The sequence below is a fragment of the Trachurus trachurus genome (genome assembly GCF_905171665.1).
Source record: "Trachurus trachurus genome assembly, chromosome: 10".
Taxonomy (NCBI): Eukaryota; Metazoa; Chordata; class Actinopteri; order Carangiformes; family Carangidae; genus Trachurus; species Trachurus trachurus.
The window spans coordinates 7,427,559-7,455,364 of record NC_139894.1 but is presented as its reverse complement, the minus strand read 5'-3'; the positions used below and the strand labels follow the sequence as shown (position 1 = coordinate 7,455,364).

The 27,806-nt window shown below is 39.9% G+C and overlaps 2 protein-coding genes across 2 annotated transcripts; one reads left to right on the top strand and one right to left on the bottom strand.

Moving 5' to 3' along the window:
* Positions 1–805: 805 nt before the first annotated feature.
* neil3 (nei-like DNA glycosylase 3) lies at positions 806–9,492 on the top strand (the record flags this gene model as incomplete). The annotated part of the gene is made up of 10 exons (XM_083980223.1): positions 806–910; positions 999–1,093; positions 2,544–2,678; positions 3,058–3,271; positions 4,251–4,325; positions 4,654–4,820; positions 6,498–6,661; positions 8,096–8,513; positions 8,818–8,998; positions 9,178–9,492. 10 exons carry the CDS (start codon positions 806–808, stop codon positions 9,358–9,360), a joined length of 1,737 nt encoding a protein of 578 aa, XP_083836349.1. The 3' UTR covers positions 9,361–9,492.
* Positions 9,493–9,672: 180 nt separating this feature from the next.
* aga (aspartylglucosaminidase) lies at positions 9,673–27,343 on the bottom strand. Its single transcript, XM_083980063.1, has 9 exons — positions 27,043–27,343; positions 24,245–24,398; positions 21,969–22,081; positions 19,606–19,718; positions 17,818–17,929; positions 17,415–17,490; positions 16,926–17,033; positions 14,788–14,921; positions 9,673–9,894 (listed from the first exon to the last, which is right to left on the bottom strand). Exons 1-9 carry the CDS (start codon positions 27,155–27,157, stop codon positions 9,794–9,796), a joined length of 1,026 nt encoding a protein of 341 aa, XP_083836189.1. The 5' UTR covers positions 27,158–27,343; the 3' UTR covers positions 9,673–9,793.
* Positions 27,344–27,806: the final 463 nt, after the last annotated feature.

The following is a 27,806-nucleotide window of genomic DNA, read 5'->3' as shown; positions in this document are numbered from 1 at the left end:
AATGCAAATATTCAACATTTATCAAGAGCGACTAATCAAGACCTGCTTATCATGCAGGCAGGCAAACATTAAAATCAGTATACAAACACATTCTTTAATCACCTATTGTAATGTTTTTCTTTGCCCATAGATTACAAGTGATGGCTATTGTTGAAGAATTCAGATGCAGGCTATAGCCTACTTTAAAATAAGACTGCAAGATTGAAAAAAGATAGGTCTATTAAAATTAGAAATATTGCAGACCTGAGAGTAGATGCTTTTCATTGAATTAGTTTTAGGTAGCTTGTAGGCTATAGGCTAAGTTGTATAATGGATGAGAGATGCTTTCATTGAATTAGTTAGGTTATTCAGTTGTATGATAAATGAAACAAAGAAACTGCTGGATGAGGGATTAGAGAAAGTCTCTCTTTGGTATCCAAATAAATAGCCTAATCATTTCCAACAATAGGATATTTCTCATTTCTCCACTATGTCAGTTCTTCAGTGCATGTTGTAGGCTACTTTAATATAACATTTAGCTATTTATAAGATGTATTTCTACTTTATTTCGCAAAATTATGATTTGCTTACTTTTCAATCACGTTGGAACCATTTTTGACAGAAAGTAATTGATCATTTTCCCACCGATGATAAAATGTAATGTGCCTTTAACGTCTCACTTCCTCTGGTTCTGCGCATGCGTCACATTAAACTTTGTGGCGGGGACTCAAAACGACAACAAACCAGCCCTCCTACTACTTGGAGAAGTGGGACCCGCTTCTTTTCATTTTTAACCCAAAATAAGTGATAAGAGCTGAACTTTACGATGGTTGAAGGTCCGGGCTGCACGTTAAACGGTGAGAAAATCCGGTCCAGAGTCCAGAAAGGACAGAAACTGAAGGAGGTCAGAGGCAGTTTGACGAAATCCACGGTAAGTTAACTTTACGTTATGTTTTACGTTATATCACATTCGGCCGTTGTCAAGTTAACGTGTACCATTGTGTGTCGTTCTATTCTAGAACAACGTCTTCATCGGTCTCCATGGCAGCGCATACACCGGTGTGCAGACTCTGGGGAAGGAGCTCTTCATGTACCTTGGTTTAAAAGCGTTAAGGTAAGGACACTGGCTGTACACCTGGGCAGCCGCTATCAGTCACTAGCTTTCCAGGTAACTAAAGCTAAGTGAATGCTAACAGGTCGGTTTAAACAGTCAGTAGGCTAGAGTGTCTTTTTTTTTTTTTTTTTTTTAAATGACCGCGACTTGCGTCAAAGTGTGTCCCCGCGAACAGTGATTTCCTGCGGGAAGAGGAGAGCAGCAGCAGCGCCCTCCTCCGCGGCTCCTGTTTATGGGCAGGGAAACACACACACAACAAAACACTGGTGTTACACAAGGATCTGTGGCGCGTCAGATTGTGTAACCTCCTGCTTTTTCTTTCTGTTTTAGCACTTAAAGATCTATCATAATGTGGAGGCGCCCTCTTTGAAAAACAAGACAAAACACAGAGAAAAAACTAACTCTATGAGTCACTTTATCAATCTATAAAAAAGAAACTATTTCAATAACTGATCAATTAGCCTATATCAGTCATTTTATAAGAAAAATCATGAAAGAAATCCATCAACAAATAATTGTAGTCTTTGTAAAGCTGTGACACAAATAATTACTTACTTACTTACGGTATTATTTCTTAGCGACAGTAATCTTTTGTTGCAGCTCTACTGTTGATGATATCACCACAAAAAATCACTGAGGTTAATAGTGAATGCCATTATTCATATACATTATGGTATTACACCTTTTTATAGAAATTATTTGAGAACCTGGTAATGAACAAAATAGCTGAACAGAAATATCTGTTTTTGGTTAGCCCACTTGATCAAATTACAAATATTATTAACCTACCAGACTGTTACATAAATTATTTACAAATACAGTACAGTGTAGCAATTTATATGCAACAGTGGCCAGAATGGTTTAATGCAGTAATATCACATGGTATTATATGACAAACATATAATTTGAAATTGCCTAAAATTGATATTGTTTTATCATTCCACCCTAACTTCCAGTTATAGTAGTCCAATAGTCCAAGTTATAGCACTGCTTAAATCAGAAAAAAAAAAAATCAATCGGTGCTCAATATTTCTTGATGTACCAGTAGATGTAGATAAACTTTATTGTCATTCGGGTACACATGGGCACAGTGTACATGCGGTACGTAGAATGAAATTTAATTGAATTGACTCTTCAATAGCAGAATAAAACTATATATGATCAGTCGATCAGTAAAAGTGGTTTGTGTGCAAATGAAAGTGCTTCATGTGCATCTAACTGAATAGATGTGAAAAAGTAAAATCTGTAGTACTTCAATAGCACACATGAACATAGATAGTTACACACTGCGGGGATGAACCTCTTGACATCTCTATTACACAGCGTAGCCTTCAACCTCACACTACTTTTCTGTTCTTTAGTTGTCTACTGTTGGATTGCGACATACCATCTATAAAGTAAATGTGTCTCTTCTTTCTTTGTTTCTTTCTATGGTGCTCACATCTTTTAGAGTCCACTTTGGAATGAATGGATCAATGCGTATAAACCCTGCCGAGAGGAAGGATAGGACGGGCTCCATACCAGTGCTGGAAATACACCTGACTAACGACATTGTGTGCTTCTTTGACAGCACTGTGGAAATGAGGTAACGGGGACACCAGCCTAGATAGATTGAGGTGACAGAAGTTCACCTTGGGGTATGAGTCTCATACAGGGAGTATGTCCTACATTAGACTGCGTCTGAAGACAGTGGCTATTGTTGCATGAAAAACGTTGCCTGTTTGGCTCGACATTTGTCCTGTTCATTGACTGTGAGGTCCTGGTGTACTGCTCAGCAGACAGACGCACATTTATTTCAGCTGTTGGAAAATTTCACCTGCGCTGCTCCATCTCATAACAAATAAACTCAAGCAGAGTACATGAGAGAAACAATTTTCAAATGCGTAACCTCACAAGTGCACCGGTGACCTTGTGGCACGCTTGCCGTAACAGCAGCCATCAACTATGGGACTGTGTGCTTACAGGTTGACAGAGGACTGCGAGCATAGGGTGAGGGCGATGGAGAGTCTGGATGTGTGCTCCCCCAAGTTCAGCTTCTCCCAGTCTGAGGAGGCGGTGAGGAGCCAGAGTAGCAGGATGCTCTGTGACGTTCTCCTAGACCAGGCCGTCATGCCGGGAGTCGGCAACATCATTAAAAACGAAGCCCTGTTTGACTCGGGCCTCCACCCAGCCGTGAAGGTATGGAAAAGATGATGGATTGTGTTCAGCAGAGGAATGAAAAAAGGGGGTAAAAATGCAAGACATCTCTCACAGAAAAAAGTTTAAGCCCTTGTATTATTGTGTGATGCATTGCAATGAGGTTGGTGAAATGGGGAAAAGACAAACAAGCGCATTGCGGCATAGATATGTGTTTCCCTCGGTGCAGTTTGGAAATGGAAATGGAAATGATTTTTTTTTCTATGAATGTATATACTGTAGTTTTTATTGGGACTCAAATATGTTTTTTCCCCTCTGATTTATAACATGTATTTATTTAAAAAAGAATCAAATGAGATATTTTCCGGTCCTGATCTAGAAATCAAGTCACTTTAAATGTGAAAGGTCCAATGTCTCATTCTGCTCACAGGGAATATTTTTATTAAGGGAACCAGAGAATAAAACTATGATTTTTTTTTTTTTTTTAACACAGACCTATCCAGCGCAGGCGACATTTTGCAGCATGAATACTTCTATTACTCAACTATTACCAGGGGCTTTGCTCTGCTCCCCTTAGAAAGTATTAGAGATGGGGTCTAGGGTACAAGAATATAGCACAGTGGACCAAAACATCAATCTAGGACTTTTGGCCCCCTTTTCTTCTGGGATTCCTGAATCATATGAGCTTCTCCGCCATTATTGAGCCCCTAGGTGTCCTGGAAAATCTACAAGCATTGTTTTCATTTTTTTTTTCTTTTTTTTTTGCGTAGTGTGAGCCCAAATCGGGTCCTTGTTGCCCTGGTTGCCAGTCTTGGGAATATCATAGATGTAATTTTTCTCTGTTGCATCATTTTAAATCCAGTTTTTTTCATGTCTGGTTGTTTTATTGGTTATGTGCTTGTGTATTATTGATTTGCTGACTGTAAGGCGCTTTTCATCTCTGTGTTGAAATGAAGAGCTATACAAATAAGACTTACTCACTCTCTGTGTGCTGGAACTAACTGTGCTGTTTCACTCTCAGGTTCAGCAGCTGACGAAGGAACAGATCCACCACATGGTGAAAATGACACGTGACTTCACTCTTCTGTTCTATAAGGTTAGACTTTTGTTATCAGTGCAAACACTTTGATTGTATGTTGTATAGCTGTATATTTAGTGTTTATTTATAGGCATACTCACATTTACTTTGAGGCATGTAGCTGATGTCTCATTCAGTATGATTTGCAAGTATTGATTCATTTTGAATTGTGCATTGCTGAGGAGGAAGAGCAGAAGTCAGAGCTCCACTGCCTGGAGAATAGAAAAAACAAATATTCTTTTTCGTCCATGCATAATAGACAAGTAAGAACAACTGAATGTTTTCTCTTGTTCTCTTTATCCTCATCTTTCTATTCACTCTCGCGTGCCCTTCTTGTCTCCATCAGTGTCGCAAATCTGGCTCTGCGCTCTACAAACATTACAAAGTCTACAAGCGTTCCCAGTGCGGCCAGTGCTTTCATGTCATCACAGTCTGTCGTCTTGGAGACAACGGGAGGATGACTTACTTCTGTGAGCGCTGTCAGAAGGGAGATCCCAGCAGGGTTGACATCAGGTAAAAATTCTCATAGTCCATTGGCACTTTGACTGGAAACCTATTACAGTGTGTTCCTGTAAGGATGATTTCTTTGACGGGTGGTGTAGATAACACAATATTTAAGGTGGGATAAAAGAGTGCAGTACTTATTATGGTGCCTTTTCTCAACAATATTAATTCATATTTCATACCACAATTTGTTAGAATACTAAAACAGTTTTCAGGCTGACATTAATGTTTAAGTTTTTATGAACAAGAAAATATGCCCAACTGCTTTCTCTGAGTGGAAATGTGAGAAAAAACTAAAACCCCTCTGTCACAGTACAATTTGCAGGTTTTATTTGAATTCTTTCTACATTTTGTTGCTATAAATGTAATGCCTCTATAATACAAAAAACAACATAGTAAAATCAGGTTTCATTTCACCAAACCTAGTCTCTGCACAAAGTTCTAACGCGTTGTAAATAATAACTTCAAATTTGGAGAGGCCATCTTTGCAGGCAGATGGGCTTGGCAGGGAGTGGGAAGTGTTATGAGGGGGAAATTAATGCGCATATAAGGCTGTGTTTGCCAGACAGGGCATAGGCTCAACACCTCCTGGGCTGTGTTTGAGCAAAGCTTTGCAAGGGGTTAGAGCCTAAAGCCCTTACAACACATTACTCAGCTGATAAAGCAATCTGTGAGGAAAGTTTTTTTTCCTTCCTCCCTCCTCCATGACTGTTGGCACTGCAGATTTACCGTCTTGTCAAACATAGCGGAGCTTCGTGTCAGAGCACTAACGTGTGTGCTCGGAGCAATTATGTGAAACACATTGTCGTCCCACACATCTTCGTCCTCTGCTTGAACTGCAAATGTTGCCAAGTTCAAGTTTTGTATTTGTCTTGTAATTCCTATATTCAGGTTATTATAATAATGGTTGTTGATTTTGTTGTTGTTGTTATTATAATTTTAATGATTTATTTGCCTTTTTTGATAGTTTGTATCGAGAGTGACAGAACACGTGGGAAGAGGGAGGGGGAGACATGCAACACAGATCCCCAAGCCAGGAGTTGAATTGTGGATGTTGTGGTTATGTGATGTACACTTTAACCATGAGGCTGCTGGTGCATAGCTAATGTACTTAACATGGGCTAGTTGCTTGTCATATACTGTAAGTAATACAAGAAATCTAAGTTTATATACTTACACTTTATAAGTAATTCTCGAAGTGCTCCTGTGCTAAACAGTAATTAAAAAGTGATAGTTAATAGTATTGTGCCTGATTTCCCACTAGAAGACTCATTTAAGAAAATAAAAAAGTGCATATACACTGCTTTACCAGGTATACCTAGATACCACTAATGAACAACAGTCCTGTGACTGATTCTGGTAATGATGTTCAGTTTTTGTTTAAGCTGCTTCAAAGAGTTGTTGAATCGACTCTTCAGTCATTTTGGAGGCGTTTTGCTTCCAGGGCTGTTGAATGAATGAATATTGTGTTGCACTGCGAGGTATTTTTCTGTACCGAGTCTACTGGTGGAGTCGTTCAAAGCATTTTGCCTTCGCTTACTGATGGATGTGTGTGATGGTTCTGTTTCAACTCAGCAGAACGACGTCTGCTCCAGCGCACATGTTTCATTCATTAGCAGGCACGTTTTAGTAACAAAGACTTATTTGAATCCATGTTGTTGCTTCTGTGTTTCTTTCTTCATCCAGTAAGCTCCCAGTCAGAAACCCTCTGACTAACTGGGTATACAATGAGAGAGCCAATGATAATGTGGCTAAGAAGGAAGAAGAGGACTGGGCCTGTCAGCTCTGCACGCTCATCAACCAGCCAGCAGCAAGATCTTGTGATGCATGCCTCACTCCAAGACCTGAGGGTGAGTAAAATGTTCAGGCTTCACTGTCACTGAAAGTAATGAGGCGACAGAACGTCCTTGTTAGCGAGAGATAAAATAATAGCAGCCGCAGTTTGGCTGTTTAGCTGAGTGATCCCACATACCGCTCGCCATCGATGTTTAAGTACTTCTGAGCAAGGCACCAAACACCAAGCCGTTGAAGTGACACTGCAGTCAAGCAGGCTGTTTCCTCCGCAGTTGGCGTCTTTGTGTTGCCACGCAAGTAATGAGCATGTCTGTCAACTGGCCGTCGATTTGCTCTGACCGTCCTCAGATGCGTTATGACAGCAGCAAACGAGTGTTTGAAAGAAATGTCTTTTGCTGTCTGTCCGTTGCAACTGCCAAAGCACAGTTGGATGGTTTGCTTTGAGTTTTTTCTGTTGTACAGTTAAAAAAAAAAAAAAAAAAATCATATCATACTCCCACGTTTCAAATGATGTTTTTCAAATGATAGCTGACTGAACAGCTGAAAAGCCGTATGAGTATCACTCCAGACTACAGTTTGCCCATGGTTCATTTGGTTATGCTGAGCTTCCCCGAGCATGTGTAAACTGCTGACTATCATATGTCGGCCTGTTATTTTGGCATTGATTCCTGCAGTTGGTTTAGATGTTCTCATTCCAAACAAAACCACACTTTGGACAGGATACCAGAAACCTGCAATTTCAGGCATCTGGCTGCATTTACAGCTCTTATAAGAAGCATTTTATGTTTCATATTTGAAATCAATGAAGATCACTTGTAGAGTTCTAACAGGTAATTTTTGTTGGTACGTGATAAAATGCCAAATAAAATCCCATTTGACTCGGTTTAAAACAGTAAAAGCCCACTTTTTTAGGGGCCATGTGAGTTTTCAGTGTTTTTGAAGCAACTAGGATTTAACTAGATCTACTTTGTGCAAAGTTCACCATCTTTTTTGTTTGAGTGATGAATGACAATGGCTTCATTTTCAGATGAACTTTAACATTTTGTGGAGATGTGGGAATGAATAATGGACGCTTGTTTCTCTTATGAAAGTTTCTTTTTTCAGTAATAATCTGATTTGCATTTCTACAGTTATGTATATATTAGATGGCCACTGTGCAGCTCCACTAAAACAGTTGGGGGTTAAGTGCCTTGCTCAAGGGCAAATTAATAGCAGTCATCCAGGGGACTGCTGCACTACCATTACTAAGTTTCAGTGTTGTGTTAAATGGGGATACATTTCACAGTGTTTTGCATAAGGGCATCATCAGCACAAAGGATTATGTGACTTTCATTTATTTATTTTTTCTGACGACACAGCGCAGCAGTCTTATGCTTACTGGAAAATTTTTATAGCAAGCTAACAACAACCGGAATTTTGCCCGAGCAGCCAGTTCATCCAAATAAGCTGCAGCTGCTCAACATGAAATGAGTTTCTCTTCATCTCCACAGTCCACAAAGATGATACTTGCACCGAGGCATCACCGGCGTTCACCGCTGATTTGATTAAGTACCCTTGCACTGCATTCAAGAAGCCACAAGAGGAGCTCAAAGTCAACTGGAGGTCAGCCTTCGGGACTTCCACTCTTGTTTTCTCTGACTTGAGCAAGAAGCCAAAGCCTGTAAACTCTCCACTCTCCCCGGCCGGCAGTCATTTGAATTCCTTGGCGGCAGAGCGAGGTTTATATAAATACAACGTCTGCCAAGGGACAACAAGCCCCAATTATGCCTCTGGTGGCTGGCAGAAGCAAAGTGCGCAGCTCTCCAATGGGGAATCACTGGCCCCCTACAGTCACCCATCCAAGAAAATGAGAATTGATCACAGTCCCTTTCCCAGTAACAATGCTCAAAATGGAACCCCCAACTCCGGGTGAGTGAGTCTCTTGTTTAGCTATTCATGAATAAGTTTATAATAAGAGAAGTTTTTTGCAACTTCAGGGAGATAACAGGGATAAAAAAGCATCTGGCTGTGGAATTTTTAATGCAACATTGTTAAAAAAAATCTGATTAATATCTAATGCGGGATACCATGCAAATACAATGATTATTCACACATTGAGGAGTGGTTGTTTGCTCCCTAATAAGGGCTGATGTGACAGGTATTCCCATGTTTTATTTCCCAAGTTTATTTCAAGCTAATAAGACAGGTCCTCCTTTTTCTTCTCCTCTGTCAGTTCCCACAGAACAGCAGCAACAAGCAGCAGCTCCTCTGTTTCCTCCAGTCCCAGCGCCCCTTGTTGTGCATCCCATCGTCGGCCAGCCGTCCTCAGAGTGGTCCAGAAGGACGGGGAGAATAAGGGACGACAGTTCTATGCCTGCTCGCTTCCCAGGGAGACCAAGTGTAACTACTTTGAGGTGAAAATAGAAAAAACAACATTTCTAAATTGAACAGGGTAGTAACAAACTTTAACATGAGTTATTGTATTTCAAAGTATCTTGAGTTTTAATTAAAACACAAATTCTACACAATTCAAATTACGTCACCAAAAAAACTCCACAACTAACTCAAAGAAAACTTATTTTCTCTATTGCAGTGGGCAGACTTGCACTTCCCTTTTTGTCACCATAGTAAACGCTCTTTAATGAGGACTGTTCTGAAACTTGGACCCAACAATGGCCGGAACTTCTACACCTGCAGCTTTCAAAAGGGTAAACAGTGTGACTTTTTCCAGTGGGCAGAGAATGGACCAGGGGTATCCATCCTCCCTGGTTGTTAATGTGCTTTAGCGGTTTGCTACTTGAAACACTGATGCCTATGTGTTCGGATAAAAAGTTCACATAGGAAGAGATATAACAGGTAATGATGTCTGTCCTGAACTATGTATTTACCAGAGTATTTCTATCAAACATTATCTGTAGCTCTTTCCAGAAACTTGTTCTAAAATGTTGTGATTACGTGTATTTTCTTGTGCTATGTACTTTGTCCTGTCCATGTGTCTGTTTTTAAAATGAAAAGTTATCATGAGAAAGTTGATAAATCTGATAAAGATGAAGCTGCAACAATTCAAAATTCAAAGCAACAGTTTCGTTTAGTTTTCTTGTTTATTTTCTTTATGAATTAAAATCATCAGTATTCAGATACAGTATGAAGACTGTTACTTCATTTAAGTACCGGTATATCTATAAAAGATGCACAAGACCATAAAACATTTAAAAGCAGTCCACAGTTTTCATGAGTGGTGCGTCTGACTCAGAGGTTGAGACCATGAAGTGAAACTGGGAGAAGCCGGGGACTTTGTTACAGGCTGCACCTGAGGAGATGAAAAAGAAACAGTAATCACAGGAGAGTAGGGTTGCAAAGGGGCGGACAATTTCCAGTAAATTTCCGGTAAATTTCCAGAAACTTTTCATGGGAAGTTAAGCTTTGGAAATATTCCAAATTGGAAACTTTCCATGGGAATTATGGGAATTTATAGGAATTATTGGGAATTTATGGGAATTAACTGGCAATTTGGTGTAATTTGAACAAACTGTATCATATCCAAACATAAATGTAAATTTTGTTTCGTCATAAGCAGACATCCATGCAAAATAATACAATTAAAAAAACATGACATTTCAACAGATTTATTTGTGAGTAGAACTTTATCAATGAATCAATTAATCAATGAATTAATTATCAATCAATAACTTTACTGAACAAAAAAACATGAATGTTGAGTAAAATATTACTTATTAAGGGGCAACCTTCAATTTTGTAAATCTCGGATTTATTCCCGTTTATTCCCATATATTCCTGTTAATTCCCATATATTCCCGTTAATTCCCATGGAAAGTTTCCAATTTTGAAAATTCCCGATATTTTGCAACCCTACAGGAGAGTAAAACTTTCAGCCGTTTCTCACTAAGGCCACATTCAGCTCTGGTACCAAAATGTGATTCATCTCTCACACATTTGCTATCTTCCTTTAACAGCTGTTTATTCATTTGTGTTCTTTGTTTCTTTCTTTGGAGTCACGGTGACGGTCATCCTGCGTCGGACACCTTGACAGAATGAGCTATCTTTTCACTATAATTATATACAAAACATTTAAACAAAGGAAGAGTGTTTGGGTGAAATTTACCCTTCTCCACTTCTCCCAAATTTACTCAAATTTAATTTCCTGGTGCCTCATGCAGAGGGTGATTCTTTCCATTAGGAGGATGTCATAAACGATATTGCACCAGTCATCTATAGATGGGCTGTCTGGATTAAGCCATTTCTTTTATAATTGCTTTTCTTGCAGCTATGCTCAGTATTCCAGTTGTGTTTTAATATTTGCAGATAGTGAATGTAGGACCCCAGAGAAGGCGTTTGTGTGAATTCAACGTAACTTTTGTCCTGAATATAATCGAAAAAAAATCTTAAGCCAGAAAAGTATTTACTTTTGGATAAACTCCCCAAACAAGTGCTTGTGATTGGCTTCCTGGGAGCAACAATTCCTCCAGTAGCTGGAGGAGCCTGAGTAGTGAGACTTCTGAACAGGTCTGATAAAATATGTACTGAGACTCTTCAGCCAAACGCTCCCCGTGAGGCTGAGTTTGATAACCTCCATTAAAATTCACAATATTTTGTACAGACTGCCTTTGAAATGTAACAGTTTGTTTGTCTTTTCTGTTTTTCTGTGGGAGATATTTGCTATTCTAAACTCCTCAGGTCTTCCATGTAGACTTGAAATTACGATCAGCCCCAATTCTGTCCTAAAGGCATAAAAGACTTCCAATAGGTTGTTTTTAAACACCTCTTGAGTCTCTTGCTCTATATGTGACGGTGTCTTAATCTTAAAAAGTCACTATCGTTTAACCTGTGTCTTCCAAGAAAAAAGAAAAACTGCTCAGTGTCCCTTGATTAAAAAACAGGTAGAGTAATAGCAGAGGCTCTGATTAGCCCGCCTCTCTCTCAGCTAACATCCAATTCGTTTGGAGTTAAGTCAAGGTCGTGAAAGCGCCATCCGAGAGTCTTCATCTCTTCAAACTCTGTGTGATAGTATTTCACCAAGAGAAGCTGATCCACTTATTACCTGTTTCCATTAAGATTTTAATTAGTCTTTTATCCCCTAACCATGCCTGAATAGGAACTGAACTGCCCCAGACATATTTCTTTCCATCTCGCATTTGAGTCAGAATTACACCAACAAATCAAGATACCTCAGTTGGGCTGCTTTATAACGGTTCTTTAGGCAGGGGAGTGCAGATCCGCCCTCGTTGTTAGCCGACTGAAGTGTTTGAAATCTTATCCTTGGATTTTTCCGTTGGCGAATGTACTGCAATATTAATTTTTTTTTCTATTCATTGAATAGTTTCAGGTATTTTAATTGGAAGAGTTTGAAAAAAATACAGTACTCTAGGCACGATATTGATTTTTACAGATTCAATTCATGAATCTTAATATTGAAATTAAATAAAATCCCTGTATTCACTTCTTTATTCAGTGATTTAACAGATTGAAATTTAGGGCATACAAATATGTACCTTTTTTTCTTTTTTTACCCGATATCTCATGTGCGCTAAATCTGAATTTAGCTGAATGTCGGAGCTTAATGATGTGGCTGGGCCTGTAATTGAAACTTAGCATTTACTTAGCACTTAGTACTGCATTTATAACTAAAGCAAAAGTGAGATAAGAATGACAGTAACTTCAAACTTGAACTCCGAGTTTGACAACTAAATTAAAATTTCATCCACAAATAAAGAAACTTTATGTTCTTGACCTAACATTTTCTTACCTGTAATATTATTATCCTGAGTGCTCCCATGACTTAAGGCTTCAAACACGGCAAATAGTAATGTTTTTTTTTTTTTTTTTGAGCAGCTCTGTCTGCTGCCTTGTTCCAGGCTGAATGGGTTCGATATGGCCCCATTTATTTTTATTCTTGCTCTTGGGCTATTATACAGTGTTAGAGTAGTTTTAATAAAGCTCTGATGAAATCCAAATTTCTTTTGTAATGCACGATATAAAAACTCCCAATTGACTTGATCAAAAGCTTTGTCTGCATTGAGGCTCAACAACACTGCCTGGAGTTTATTTTCACTCTATGCAGTCACATTATCTTGTGTCTGCCGAACAAAACCTGTCTGATCTCGACTTATTATCAGCGAGAGGATTTCTTTTTTTTCAATTCACTTTGCTAGAACATGGGTTAAGATCTTATGATCTTGGTTCAGTGCTCTTCTTGGCTGATAACCTCCACAATCAAGTTTATCTTTACCCTCTTTTGCTATCGAACAAATCACTGCTTGTCTCCAAGAAGGGGGGGGCCTGATGCCAGTCTGGAGCACACAGTGATACAGTATGTGACCTTCACTGGGTCAGCAGCTTTTTCATTTCCTTGCCCCACTTTAAAGGGAAAAAACACGTGGTGCTGCTGCTTTATTGGGTTTTTTCAATCTGATAGTATATTTTTAATGTCTTTAAACTGTAAAACCTTATTTTATCAGGTCAAAACACATAGATTACATCTTTGTTCCATCTAATTTGGGATGTTTATCTACATTTTCAATCTTCAATAACAGTGCAGTCCAAGGTGCAGTGGCTTAAAATTTGTAAATTGTGCTTTCTACTTGTTGCTTTTTTAATTTGTAGACATGTTGATTAACCATTTTATCTGTGGCTTCATAATGTCTTTGTTTCTTTATGTCATTAGCTTTCGTTTAATTTATTCATTTTTGTTTTTAATTCCCATTCCACTCTTCTGTGGCATTCTATTCATGTTTTACAGTTAAAACTCATTCTGTTTGTATCTCAAATCAAAGATCAATTTTGTTTCTCTCTGCTTTAAAAAAAAAGAGAGAACAGCCTATAATTTTCCCCTGAAGACCAGCTTTGCTTTCATTTCAGAGAGCTGGTGAGGACACCATTGGCAGTCTCATACCTGCAGCCTTATTTGCTGTCTGATTTGATTGAGAGCCCCAGTATTTAGCCTCCAGGTGGTGCTCTTCTTTTCACAACCTAATATTAAAATCTATAGTAATTGGGGTGTGGTCTGATAGTCCGTGGTTCCTATATTGCAATTTCTTACCTTTATATAAATCTTTATTGAAGCATAAAAAAAAAATAGTTGAGCCTAAAATAAACAGAACGTGGGTGAGGAAAACGAGGTATAATCCCCTCTTTATCGGATTCAGATCCCTCCATATGTCTGAGAGTTGCAGCTCCCTCAACATTAATTTTATATTTTTTGTAGTTTTCTCATTTTCCTGTGTCTTTCTTTATCTAAAGTCAGCTGGAGTCGAACATTAAAGTGTCCCCTACAAATTAGGATATCCCGAACCTGTGAGATTAATAATTCAAAGATTTGTTTAAAGACTTTTCATTCAGAACATGGAGGTGCATAAACAGTCAGAAAAGTAAATAAAACATCCTGCAGATATCCCCTCACTAGTACAACTCTCCCTTCAATATATTTCTTTTCATAGAGTTTAATTCACTTGAAATTAAAGCCACTACCCCTCTCTAAGATCCTTGACCTCACGAAGACGAATACTAATTCAATCTCCACATCCTCAGTTTTCCGTGTCTTAGACTTGTTTTCAGTGTCTTATTCCATTCAAATCTTATTTTCTTTCTTCTTTTTATCCTCGTAATGCTAAATATGTGAACAGGTGGCAAAAGCACTGTGGATACAAGGTAAACAGACGTAATCCTGAACAAACTGCGGATTGTTTGAAACTGAGAAGGTTTTCTAATGATTTTTTTTTCTGACGGAGGTAAAAGAAGCAGCCACCTCAGCTGCTACAGTGACTCTAAACTATGTCTCTGTTGTCATGAGAACAAAGCAGTCACCACATAGAAATGATTGTGTTGGAGTTTGCAGGGATTAAAGTTCTCCATTGCTGCGACGGCTTCTTGTCAATTGGATTCTAGAAAGGCCACGGAAAAAGGCCTTGAGTTCTCTGAATAAGGTGGATCAGCAACCACTACTGTATCATCATTAAAAAAGAAAAGAGGCTAAAACCTTCTGACATGACAGTGTTTTATATTTCACACCTGAACAAGCCGAATTTACTCTGGGTTCTTGGAGAATCCAAATCAATAATCGTAATCAGAAATCAAGGAGAGGGACTTCAAACAAAGTCAATAAAAAAAAATAAAAATACATGTGAGAGTGTCTTAGTTTGTTTGGCAGGCAGCAGTACAGTCTATATTTGTGAACCCAAACACTCACCATAATGGCCTGTTGTGTTAGCACAGATGATGGCTCCAAAGAACTCTGAGTAATGCCTCTTGATTCTGGAAATAGCTGTCTTGCAGGCTGCCGAGGGATCTGCCCCGGCCCTCATCAGCTCCACGGCCAAGTAACTGTTGGCAGGATTACATGCAGTTACACATGAGGCAAACTTAACGAGCGCTGTCAAGGCCACCAACCAGGATGATGGCGGGGATGTGCTAGTGATTATGACAGGGGGGGATAAATCTGATGCAAAACAAATATGATACGAAGCAACGCTGATTAAATGCAAATTAAAAATAGTAACACTCCCGCCCTCGCTCCGTGCTCTGGGAGGAAGTTGTGGCGATGCTTTTCAGGTGCTCACAACTGTATAAAAATGTGGAGAAACTGTGGCAAGTTGCCATCAATTCAAATTACTCGCTCTTCCCAGACACTACAGGTGTTATCACCTCCATCAGGCAAAGGTCAAATGCATAACACAATGAATATGAAGACGTGGGACTTTAAACTTTTGACAGGATGTGAACCATGTTGTGATTTTTCCCCCACACAAGACAGCAAGAATATTATCCTCACTTTCTTCTAGAGAGCTATTTCACATTTAAATGCATCTGGTATCATCTTTTTAGAGGACAAATTAATGGATTTTAAACTTGCAATTGGTAGATCTGATTACCAGGGCTCTATGCACACTTTTTTTTTTTTTTTTCCAAGGAGTGCATGTGAGCAAAATTAATTTTAGGAGGACAGTGAAAAATAATAACAAAGTGTATTAACAAACTATTTATTATGTTGCATTGTTGTGGAGTCCTTCATATTAAGTTAGTTATTGCGATAGAGACTACTTCTTTTAATATAATTCAATTTAAAAAAATCCCTGTGTATAAAACAATCCATCAAATTAAAAGCGTTTCGTACAGGCTTATGGTTGTAATCCTGACCCGCACACAGTGCCCTTCATTATTTTCCATGTTCGCACATACAGCACATATTTTTATGGAGTAGGGGTGAGTGAAATATTGGCACTGTGGAGCCATGCACTCAAACATACATGACATGTTGCAGCCCATTGCTGGTGATGGCATGTTATTGCGTGTTACACTCCTGTGGCAGGCTTGTAAACACGCTCATCAATTAACAATATATCCAGACTGCAGTGAAACATTAGAATGAATGACAAACAGACTTCAGCCCGCTGCTTTCAAGGTCTTCTTGAAAAATGAAACCCAATAATTCCAGGATGTGGCTCAGTCAACTATGACTGGAACAGACAGCCCTCTGGTGTGGTTGTGTGCGACTGTGAATCTGAAATTGAGTGAAAATTAGAAGAGGAGTGTCAGTGTGTGTGTCTGCGTCTGTGTGTGCTCACCAACCTATCCTGGATAAATAAAGCTAGAAAAAGAAACCCTTTTGAGACTGCTACATTCTCACAGCTTGGAAAACAAACAGCAGCTTCAGTGACATCTCGCCTCTTCCGTGCAACAAACAAATGACAGTTTTGGGGCAACGCAGTCCACTCCACTCTTCATATTATAATGGTTGCACTCGCACCTAAATGCTCACAACAGAAATTGGCTGTTTAGAAACTCGACATGTCACTCATGTCAATATTCTTGGAAACATAATTTTTCTGTATTGAGGAAAAAAGTCACGTAACAGTTCCTGTTCTTCACAACCGTGACTGGGAAACAAACCATGGTTATGGTGCATGAAGGAGTTTGGATCCAGTCAACACATCTCATGAAATTTTAAATGCAACACTATTACAGAAGTTCTGAGCGATCATTATTCACGGTGGGAAACTATTTTCATGTACCGTAAAATTTCATTTTTCTTTTCACTCTCACGCACAAGAAGAAATCTGGCGAAGAATTTGATTTATATTTTTAACGATTCTTTGAACATGCTGAAAAAAACTGCCACAGCATTCACATGCCATAATAAATCCTTTTTTTTCGGAGGCCAATAAACTTTTATATTTAAGCCCACACGCTGCTGACCTTCCCTTTGTAAATAACCTATTTGAGGCCGCAATTTTCCTCAGTCGAACACACAATGACACAAGGTAACAACATAGGAAGGACAGTTAATATAACAGAACTTTTGTGACAAAAGGACGGTGGGTGAGGTACCTTGGAAGAAAGCGCATCATGAGGTCTCCATCCCCTGTTGCAGCAGCACCACCGGCTGAGCTGTCTGCATAGGCACCTGCTCCCACTATAGGAGAGTCCCCGACCCGACTGGAGGCCAGGAAAGTGACAGGATGCACATGGATTAGAAAATGAGAACAGGTTGAATCTTTTTTTTTTAACCTGTTAATGCCTATTTTCCTGCATCTAACGTCTGTAACACTATAACATATTGATTTACAGCGTTATTTCTTTTAGTGTTGCAGTTTTTGTAAGGTAGAAACAACACTGATTCTTATTGTAGCTTCTTTTAAAAGCTTCACAAACTTAAAAAAAAAAAAAAGCCTAAATTTAAATTCTAAATACTTGCGACACCTGTTCACCTGTGTTTTTAATAATTAAAACACCATAATGAATTGATTGTATTGTCACACTCACATTATTCAATTTAAGCACTAATTTTTGACACTAAAATGAACATAATCCACGTACCCTGGGACTTTGTGAGTTAGTCCATTGGTTGATGTACCTGCAGCCACGTGACCATCTTGATCAAGAGCAACCATCCCTGTTGCAAAAACAAAACACAAGGTATGGCAACATCAGCCTTCACAGTAGTATTACTACTAGCTACAATAATGTGAGCTATTTTTTGTATCACTAGATTAGATCTGTTTGGACAGAAACAAATTCAAGACTTCAAAATCGTAGCGTGCCCTGATAACCTCTACTTCAGTCGGTGCTTTTCTTGGCACGTCGTGCTGCTAAACGCGCTCTCAACCCTGTCTTGTTTCAATGAAGCGCTTATACTGTAGACTGAGATATAAAAATGCCCAAGGAAAGCTGACTCCACTGCTCACAGTGTTACCTGATAAAAAAAAAAGAAAAAACCTACCTATGGTGTCATGGGACTGTGCATTAGCATGCTGCGTCGTCCTCCTCCTCTGCTTCAGTGTCGCTCGGGGCTTGTAGGGTCCACAGGACACGGAGGGATCTGGAAATACATTCTTTTGACAGGGGAGAAACCATCAGGGCTGTTTGCATAATACCACTCTACAGTATACATACAAACTATATCCACCGTCCACACACAAACAACAAGACACACTGATCTGCAGGTTTTTACTTTTACTGAATAATCAGCGCTATTGTCAGTGCTTAATGATGAACAGTTGGCCGTCTGACAAAACACCGTGCTCCCTCTGGTCTGGAGCGTTTCTCCGACAAAAACATCCCAGCCTACATTCCTGCTGCTGCCAAAATGTGTCCTTTAGCTGTCCAATACCATTTCTATTGAGACACAGACAGTCTACTGTAGCAGCTCATTCAATCTGAGTTGACCTGGATAGAGCTCTGGATGTGATTATCTGTGAGGGTGCAGAGGACTTTGACAAAAGGTTTTCTCTGTGTCTCTACCTCAAGGCGACTCCTCTGCTCTTACGAGTGACAGAGTGTACCAGGATGACCTGCCGGGACGTGTGAAAAGTTCACTCACTGTCTTCTGCTCCTTTGATGTCACAGGGAGGTGGGATTAGATGTTTTTAAAAGGAAAAAAAGGGGCAAGTTTGAAGCTGAGCTGTAAGGAAATGCAGACTTTTGAGTCATGAAAGGTAAACAAAAAAATTAAAAACAAAACTTAAATCCTTTCATAAAGAATACATATCCATATCAGCTTTACCGTTCTATTGGGATTTCATTATGCCATCAGTAAACCAAAGTTTGGGCTCAACTAGTCTGTTTTATGAAAGTGCCTTTGCATTATTCATAAAGGAAAGTCTGTTATATTCCATTTCATGAAGGTGAGGGTAAATCCCCTGAAAACAGTCTCTTTAGTTATAAATAATACAGATATAGTTGTTCTCCTGCGACCTCAGCAACAACCTGAAATTTTCCAAAAGATCCCGTCAGAGGAGTCATTTGTTTACGAGGTAAAAGGAGAATAATGACACCTCTCTGCAGACTCAAGCTGGTGCAGTTGTGGATTTTTAAGTGAACCAGACCTAACCATGCTTTTATTACGACCCTCGTGCAGGTTTTTTTATTCTGAAAATATATGTGTAACATGATTTACATCCGGACTTAAGTGCACACAACACACGTACAGAGGCCAACCCAGGGAATTCTTTCATCTAGAAGCATTTTCTCTTTTACCTGTGAATGTTTACTACATCTCTGCACCAACTGTGGCCACTTGTTTGGTATTGATAGGTCAAGACAGCTTTGGGGAAAAAAGAATGTATGGCAGAATTGATCAGCTTCAGAGGCACTTAACTCCTAAAAGTTTAATAGTGAAGCTGCTCATAGCAGGCCTGGCCGTCAATAGAGGCGTAGTACGTGAGCCGGGCAGCCCCAAGTGTAAATATTGTACAATCTAATCAATAGGACACCGCATCGTCTCCCTGGAAAGATAGAGCATCTGACTTGAAAGGAAAAACAACTCTTACTCTGGAGACTTCGGGACATTATTGTGGAGGTAAACAGGAGAGGTTGAAAGAAAGGCTGAAACCCCCGGCGCTGTAGGACATCACCTTTACCACAAAAGCTGACTTTTCACGAACTGCTTTAGTATGCCTGTCAATTTCCCAGCTTAAATATCAATCTTTCAGAAGTAGCACGCCTGTAGCCAAAACAAGCGGGAGAAAAACACACACTCGAATGCACAAACGCGCGCACGCACACACACCTTGCGATAATTAGGTTGGCAGTTGCCCTTCAGCCACGCGGAGAAAATATTCACAGATTTGTTGGTAGTCAGGTCTTCTGCGATGAAGCCCATGTTTTCGGCAAACAGGGACGCTATGAAGAGAGAGAGAGAGGAACACTTTCAGGTCAGGTTACGCATTCTGGTCCATGCTGACCTTGGTTTATAAGAAAAACAAAGGGTCACAAATAAAAGGAGAGACTGGAGGCAATCTGAGCTGGTTTAGGCCGGGCGCTTTAGCTTGTGAGGAAATCTTCCACCGCTGCAGCAAGTGACCTTACCCTGCCTGCCGCAAGAATGATGGTTCAATTCAGATGAATAAAGCCAAATGAATTGAATTTCACTGCTATGAAACAAAATAAGCTGGTCTTGTGATATTCTGACATATGAGCCAAATTATTTGATTTTCGAGGACACTTATCGCATAGAAACAAAAGGCTTCGATACTGGACTCGAGGTTTACTTTAACAGACTCGCAGCGAGGTGTGCTCCTCGTCCTTCTCCTCTCATTTATTTATTCATCTCTTACTGCCATGAAAAAAAAGAAAAAGAAGAAACAAACTAAAAGATTTCTCCCCTACAGTCCAGACTGTAAGTATTTGGATAGTCACACGTTGTTTGTTCTTTGGGCTCTGTGCTTCAGCAACATCCAGTTTGAAAGAAAAGTGCCAAGAATCAGTTTAGGTCTGTGTGGGTTTATATCAATATTTAAAGAACTCTGTGGGAGATACAGTGCAACTCTGTTAACACACACCGAGTGCAAGAATTCAGAAGTTATTACACATACAAATGAAGTGGAACAAAATAATTGTACTTAATATTCAGTGGGAAACCTTTTTGCGGGCGATGATTACCTAAATTCTCCCACGCGTAAACATGGGCTGACACTTTGTGCCGTCCCTGCTGATGCTCTCCAAAGGCCACCCCGCTTGAGTTTGGCCTTCGGCAAGTGGAGAGCAGCTCAGTGGGATCATGACAGTCAAAGTTATTCCACCTCCTCACCCGGAGAAGCTCTGTGGTTGTTCTGTCTGCGAGTTCAGGCTCGTTGTTACTGTCGAATGATGTAATGTCATCCAGTGGGTTTCCATGCCCCGTGGCTGAATCTGAGCAGACGGACTGCATCTGTACATCCCTGCATTCACCCTGCTGCATCTGTCAGCAGGCAAATGATCAGTGAAAGCCGGCGTGCCAGCTGCCGTGCCCGGGCCACGACACAAACAAACCCCGTGTTTGACATTTCAGGTGGCGGCTTTGGGTCAAGAGCTCATCCTTCTTTTTGTTAAATCCACACTTTCCTCTTTCCATCATCTTGATAAGAGGTTTTGTTTTGTTTTTCATCGATCCGTGGAAAAGTAGATTTTCTCCCTGAACTCTTTCAGTCTCTTTTTTTGTGTATTTTTTTCTGATCTCCTCCCTGACCTTTCCTCTCTTGATTGCTGACAAGCAAACATGACACGCTGTGCTGTTGTTTTCTCCACCATGCAAATGATTTTCTGCTCATCCGCAGGACTCCTCGTTGCTCCACCGTCCACCGCTTTGGCATTTTCTTCTTCTCGTCTAAGCACCGTCTTCTTCGAACGTAACCCACCTTTGATTTTTCTCTGATAGACTCTGATAGATATTTTTTTTCCAGACTGTTTATTCCCTTCTTCACTTGCAATATCACCTCTATTCTCCATATAAAGTACTGACAGACAACCTTAATCTGGCGACTCTCGGCTCGCACTCAGCTCTGAGCTCGGTGTGATCTGTTTTGTGTGTGACCTCAGACCGAAACGACACGCCGCTCCCCAGGAAACGTTTAGCGGCCAAGTGACAAATTACTTTTGAAACCTCGTGATTTGGGAATGATGTTGCTGAAAGGGCACAAACAAAAACGTGTAACTGTACCGAACACTGTCTGGACTGTATATGTTTCCCTTTCTGGCCACTCGGCCTGTTATGCAATCATTCTATTTATGTTGGGTAGCATTATACTGCGGCGGCTCTGACCCATGTATTCATCACCAGCTGCTTATTCTAGTGACCAGGGGATTAAAGCTTATTCGAGTGTTGCAAAAACCCCTGCATTACATAAACGCCTAAAAGGCTTTCGGCGCTAATGTGACAGCTGCTTGATGAAGATAACTAATGTAAATTCATGTATCACGGTGCCTCCTTAAAACACATTTCACTCCTTTTATGTCAGACTCCACTTGTTTGTCTCAACACAGCTGCATTAAAAAAACAACAAGTGTCGGTGTCAGTGAATTAAATTCACATGTTGCACTTAGTTTAAACAGTGACTGATGCTCCAACATTAGCCATGAGTTTGTTAAATGATGCTTTCGGGGATCTACACATACCTGACTCTCCCACTAGCAGTGTGTGATCAGTGTGCTCCATCACAGCCCTCGCGACTCCGATGGCATTCTTGATTCTTCTCAGGTCTGCGACTGCTCCCACCTCCATTGTGTCCCTGCTCACAGAAAAAGCACACTGAAGAATAACCAAAAAAATAAATAAATAAATAAAAAAATAAAATCCTGGGGTTATCGGACACAAGTGACATCAGATTTGAGGACACTCCACAGTCCATGAACTTGCACTTGGTGACTAACACAAACTGCAGCGCTTGAACTTCTCCAAAGCCGCTCTCCCCCTCCATCTAACCCCCCCTGTCCCTTTGATAAATGCTCTGCCGGGGATTAGCATTAATAATTTCCACAACATAGATGATGAAGCAAATTAGACCGTTAGCTGTGAGGCGGCAGTGCACTGATGTTGGTAATTCAGCACCAAATGATCTTAAAGGGATAGTTCACCCAAAATTGAAATTACACTCATACTTACACCCTCATGTCGACTAAGGGCTGGGAGAAGTTTCAGAGTTATCCGTGGCTTCTCTGAGTTACAGGGGGTCTCGGCGTAGCAGTGCATGTCCATATAACGGTTGCAACTGGATACCAACTGTCTTCGTAACAAAAAGACACACCAAAAAACATCCAAATACCTCCATGCTGCTCGTATGTAATGTCCGTCCTGTATTGAAGCCCCGAAATGCGAAATTGTCCCGAATTTTTTTTTTTAAATTGGTTCGTCCAAATTTGACGAACTGGGAAGAGGAGCTTCTGCTACAAACAAGCTTGAAATATAGGCTTATTTAATTTTTTTCGGGACAATTTCGCATTTCGGGGCTTCAATACAAGACGGACATTACATACGAGCAGCATGGAGGTATTTGGACGTTTTTTGGTGTGTCTTTTTGTTACGAAGACAGTTGGTATCCATTTGCAACCGTTATATGGACATGCACTGCTACGCCGAGACCCCCTGTAACTCAGAGAAGCCACGGAGGACTCTGAAACTTCTCCCAGCCCTTAGTCGACATGAGGGTGAGTAGATAATGAGTGAAATTTCAATTTTGGGTGAACTATCCCTTTAAACACTGACGCCTATGACTCAATAACCTGTTTACATGTTATTTGTATCTCTTATTGTAGATGAGACGAGCTCAGCAGCACAATGAGATGAGTCGAGCCACATTAAATGCAGCTCAAGGTGTGAGATGTGTGATGCGGAGAACGTAGAGACTACCATTGTAATAACATTTACTAAAAAATAAGTCTAACATTCACTTGTTTGATATCATGTTAGATTTAAGTTGACTCTTGTCTGTGATCTACTTCTTGAGGCTTTAGATTGCGGTGGGGGTGTCAAGGATTGATTCATATTGAAAGATGCTTCTGGTATTTATCCACCACAACAAACTAAAGCCTTGAGAAGCCAAACTAAAGCAACAAAGTTGAGTCGACTTCCCCTGGCACAATATCAAAAAGTGAACATTGTTTTTTAAAGTTTTCACAATTGGATTTTTTTTATTTTTTTGCAGGGCTGCATGAGACTGTACAGGTGTTTTGATTCTTGTTCTCAGTCACTGTGTACAATATGTCTGGCTACTGTATTTCTTATGCAGCTATATTGGATATACACCATCCTCCACCTAGAATATATTCATGACCATACAGACAAAAAAAAGTCAATTTTCCTGTAAAATGAAGGAAGGAACATTCCTTGGTGTAATACTGAACAGCTTGCCGCTTGCCTTTTGTCCTCCTGACATTCGCCTCCAATGATAACGTCTGAGTGTGTAAATGTTTGTGTTTAAGGACCTAATAATTGGCAAAGCCGTCAGATCCTAATGAGACTGTTAATTAGTGCTTTATTAAAAAACGGCTGGCTGGAAAGGTCAAACAGTTAAGCCTGCAAATATTTAAGATGCATCGACACCACAGCAACAAATTGTCAACAGTCACACAATATGCTGACAGCTGCAGGCGCCTAATTAGAGTAAGATTTTTGTCATTTTCAGTTAGACATAGGTCGTTTATGATTTAAAATAATTCCAAATAGCTCATTTAGAGATGTTTCTTCTTGTTTATATTCTGTGGAAATATAAGCAAAAAAACAGCTAAATGAAGTGTCAAGGGAATTGGCAGAGAGAGCATGTGGAGACTGAGGCTAAAACACCAGATTTAAAAAATAGATTTTCCATTTGACCAATCTTTACTGCTTCATTATGCTGCATCACAAATACGATACACATTTTTTAAATTGAATAAAAGGTGCAGTTACAGCTCACCCATTCATGATCATGGCATCCAGTGTGGTCTCTCCAGACTCATCTGGACTCCCGCCATAACCCACACTGCCATCACACTGCTCCATTTCACAGCGGGCACAGCCCGTCTCCACTGCATCCAGCACCGAGCCACCGGACTGCAGGGCACGCCACGCTACAACACAAAACACACAACAGTGACCGACTCAGTCTACAATACACAACGAAACAGATGCTGCACTCACGATGGGAACTACAACCTCACAGCAGCTTACAGAGGATTTGGAGCCTGTTGGCAGAGCCATCTAACATTTAGGCAACCTTATCTGTGGGAGTGGAGGAGCAGGGTCACTCTGTAAGTCTGTCTATGAAAATGGTTAGGTGTGATGCAGACACGGCTGACAAAGAAAGTTTGTGCCCTGCTCTGAAAAAAAACTTGAGTGTGTCACACAATCCTGTTTAATAACATGTTTGACAGCTTATGTCAAAGTAAACACACACAGACATTAAAAAAACATATCGTGCAAGTTATGGCTTGATTGAGTTAAGATCTGATATGCAACATTACATGTAGTGTTTACTGGGGAGTGGGATTTTAAATGATGTAACTGCAAAATGATATTTTAAATGATATAACTATATCTATTTGCAAAATAAAAAAATAAAAAGGGACAAAAAATCTTGTTTAAGCCGATCTGAGACAGATTTGGAGAGTTAAAAGTTCAAATGATGCACAAGATGACCACCACAGAGGATTTCCAATAAACAGGGAGCGTGAGCTGACAAGCATCAAGCATTTGGTCACTGATCCCCCAAGTGCCCATGGGGGATCAAAATACCAACTGGTAGCACTGTCACCAGCTTGCCACTAAATTCTCCGACCATTACACTGTGTTCAGCAGGATACTACCACAAATTCCTCCTCGTATCAGTTATGATTTATTCATCTATATAAATGCTGTTCGTCTACCATCTTAGGTAAGTGCTCTTGTCTTTTGATATAATTCTTTTTTTCCTTCTTTTTCTTTTTTAATATAAAACTCAGCATTACAATCTTTTTTTTACTTAGAAAATGCTGCACAATGGAGGAGATTACTCTGTTATTGTCAGCTGCTTCTATAAGCCCCCAAAGGGAGAAAAAAAAAAGGATCTGCATGGGTGGATCAATAGTGGCGGCTCACAGACTGCACTTTTAAATATCTACCTGCTGAACAGATAGCATGGTGCATTTTTCATTTTCATAGCTACCTGGGGGAAAACATGTGATGTACATCTGATGAATTAAAGGGTATCCATCTCTCAAATGGTGAGTTTTTTTTTCAAGTTCACTTTAATCACCTACAGGTTTGATCTGTTGCTTGAGATGTTTTCAACACATTTCTATCTTTTTCTCCGTGTTGAGCTTTGCACCTGGTGGAGCTCTCCACTTGACTGATAAGTGGAAAGAGATGTTGAAATGTTTTCAGTTTCAATTTGAACATATCCAATGTATCATCCTGAAGGAAATCAAATAGAGTGAGGGCAGAGCTGGCAGTGGCAGTTATGAAGACTGGTGGGTTCTGCCCATTTCCTATCAGCATCTTAGACTCTGATAGTCGTACACATTTGCACGGTTAAGCTGCGGCGGATTCACAAGTGTAGTATGAAAAAAAAAAAGCACACATGTAATACTGTGAGGGTGTAAATCCTGAAAAATGCTGCTTCTGGAGCCTGTCAGGGATTGCACTCAATTACTCATGCAACACACAGAGGAAATCTCTCACTCTCTGTCTCCTGTCATGATGGAAAAAATTGATCAAAGGGTAACTATTATATGCCGATATCTTAGATCCTGATTAACTGCTAAAATTGTTTGGTGTGGAAAATGTTATTTTTTCTAACCTAAAACACTTAATCTGAAAGACTGAATATGCTGCAACATACAGTATGACAAAGACAAGTACATCTGAGACTCTGTAACCACAGAATGGTTAAGTCATTTAACAGATAGATAAATAGCCTAACACCTGATTCATTTTCAGTTCATCAATGAGTCAGCTGATGGACTAATCATTTCAGGTGAAGGATTTAAAAAAAAAAATTAAAATCTAATTAGGAATTAAATGAAAAAAAAAGTAAGCAGATAAATCATACATATAAGAGGGGGATGGGGGATTATTCAGCCCAGCAAATGATGCAGTGCCCTTCACTGTACACTAATCTAATAGACCCATCAAGGCACCACTGCTAAGGTGGTTTTTTTTTAGTTTCCCACCACCATAAGTCATAGATGTCAAATCGAGCCGCCTTAATGAGCTGCATGATGACTCATAATGGTGAGGAAGATGACTGCGCACAGATCTGAGTGCATGACGCTGTAAAAGTACAAGCACTGTCTGCTGCTAACTAGACTGTCTTAGACATGCAGTTGTTAGCAGCCAACACAGGCTGCTGTGGAAAATAAATGAAATCAGACTGACAACTTCTGCAATTAGTAGGCTACATTAAAACATAAAACAAACTATTCTTAATGCTTGAGACTAAAATGTTATTTTCCCAAGGCCAGTGCAGCTTGTTAGCAACTAAAGTGGGAATCAAACTGTCCACAGAGACAGGGAAAGCACAGTATGCAATATATACTACAGTGAATTTACTGTTACTTGTGTGTTCAGTGATTTATTTAAAGCCCAGAAACAAATCCTACAGAAACCAATAGCTAACTTACACATATTAATTTGTAGGCTAGGGGTAGCCTATCCGTGTTTGTCTGCAGACTTAAGCGATTTTCACATGCTCTGGACTGAAACTTTAAGAAACAGTACTGTATAGTTAGATCCTACCTGCTGCAGTTGCATTCTTGAAGGGCCAGGTGTTGATAACGAGAGGGAGCGATGTTTGACCAAGCGGAAACAGTAACGTTAACGTTAAAGTGGAAATAAGTAGCGACACAAACATGTTGTTTGCATGAGCATTACTATGATAGACGGGGTGGCTGTTTCCTAGTCATTGGTGTGTGTCTTTTTCCACGCCGTGGAGAAGTCGCAGCGCCCCGTCAGACCGACAAACACAGCAGGCAGCACTTTACATGTAGGCTACTATATTTCATGAAAAGCTACACTTTGATTTAATCTAACGTTACATTCAAACTTCCTTGTTGTGTCACATGCTGAGTGGGCGTGGTCTTCATTAAAGGGGCCATGCGAGCACTTCGCAGCTGGGGAAAATCTGATATTCACTTTGTGCTATTTTGGCTTCTTTTTTATTTTTTTCGTGCAGATTGAATGCAGAAATATCAAATGAAATACCCTGCATGTATTTAACCACGGATGTAGCTACAAGACTATCTCCTGTTTTTAAACTGGAACTGTCACAAAGGACTTGTATTGTTGAAATAAATATGAGAAAAATAACTGCAGTTCAGTGGGAAGTATCCTGCATTCAAGTGATGCAGAGAAAAACGGACATTTCAGTTTCCAACTGGGGAAAAATCACGTGAACGCCCTTCAAAGTCTATTTAGCATACTGTTGACGTGACGACGTCATACGCAGAAACATGGCGGGCAGGTAGGACTAGGGACTATAATTGTTTGATGGTAAGAAACTT

Coding starts and splice junctions, on each gene's coding strand:
- aga (XM_083980063.1), bottom strand. CDS start 27,157: ATGTTTGTGTCGCTACTTATTTCCACTTTAACGTTAACGTTACTGTTT. Junction 22,082..24,244: donor GATGCCATGATCATGAATGG/GTGAGCTGTAAC, acceptor TTCTGTGAGCAG/GGACACAATGGAGGTGGGAG. Junction 19,719..21,968: donor ACTGCTAGTGGGAGAGTCAG/GTATGTGTAGAT, acceptor CTCTCTTCATAG/CGTCCCTGTTTGCCGAAAAC.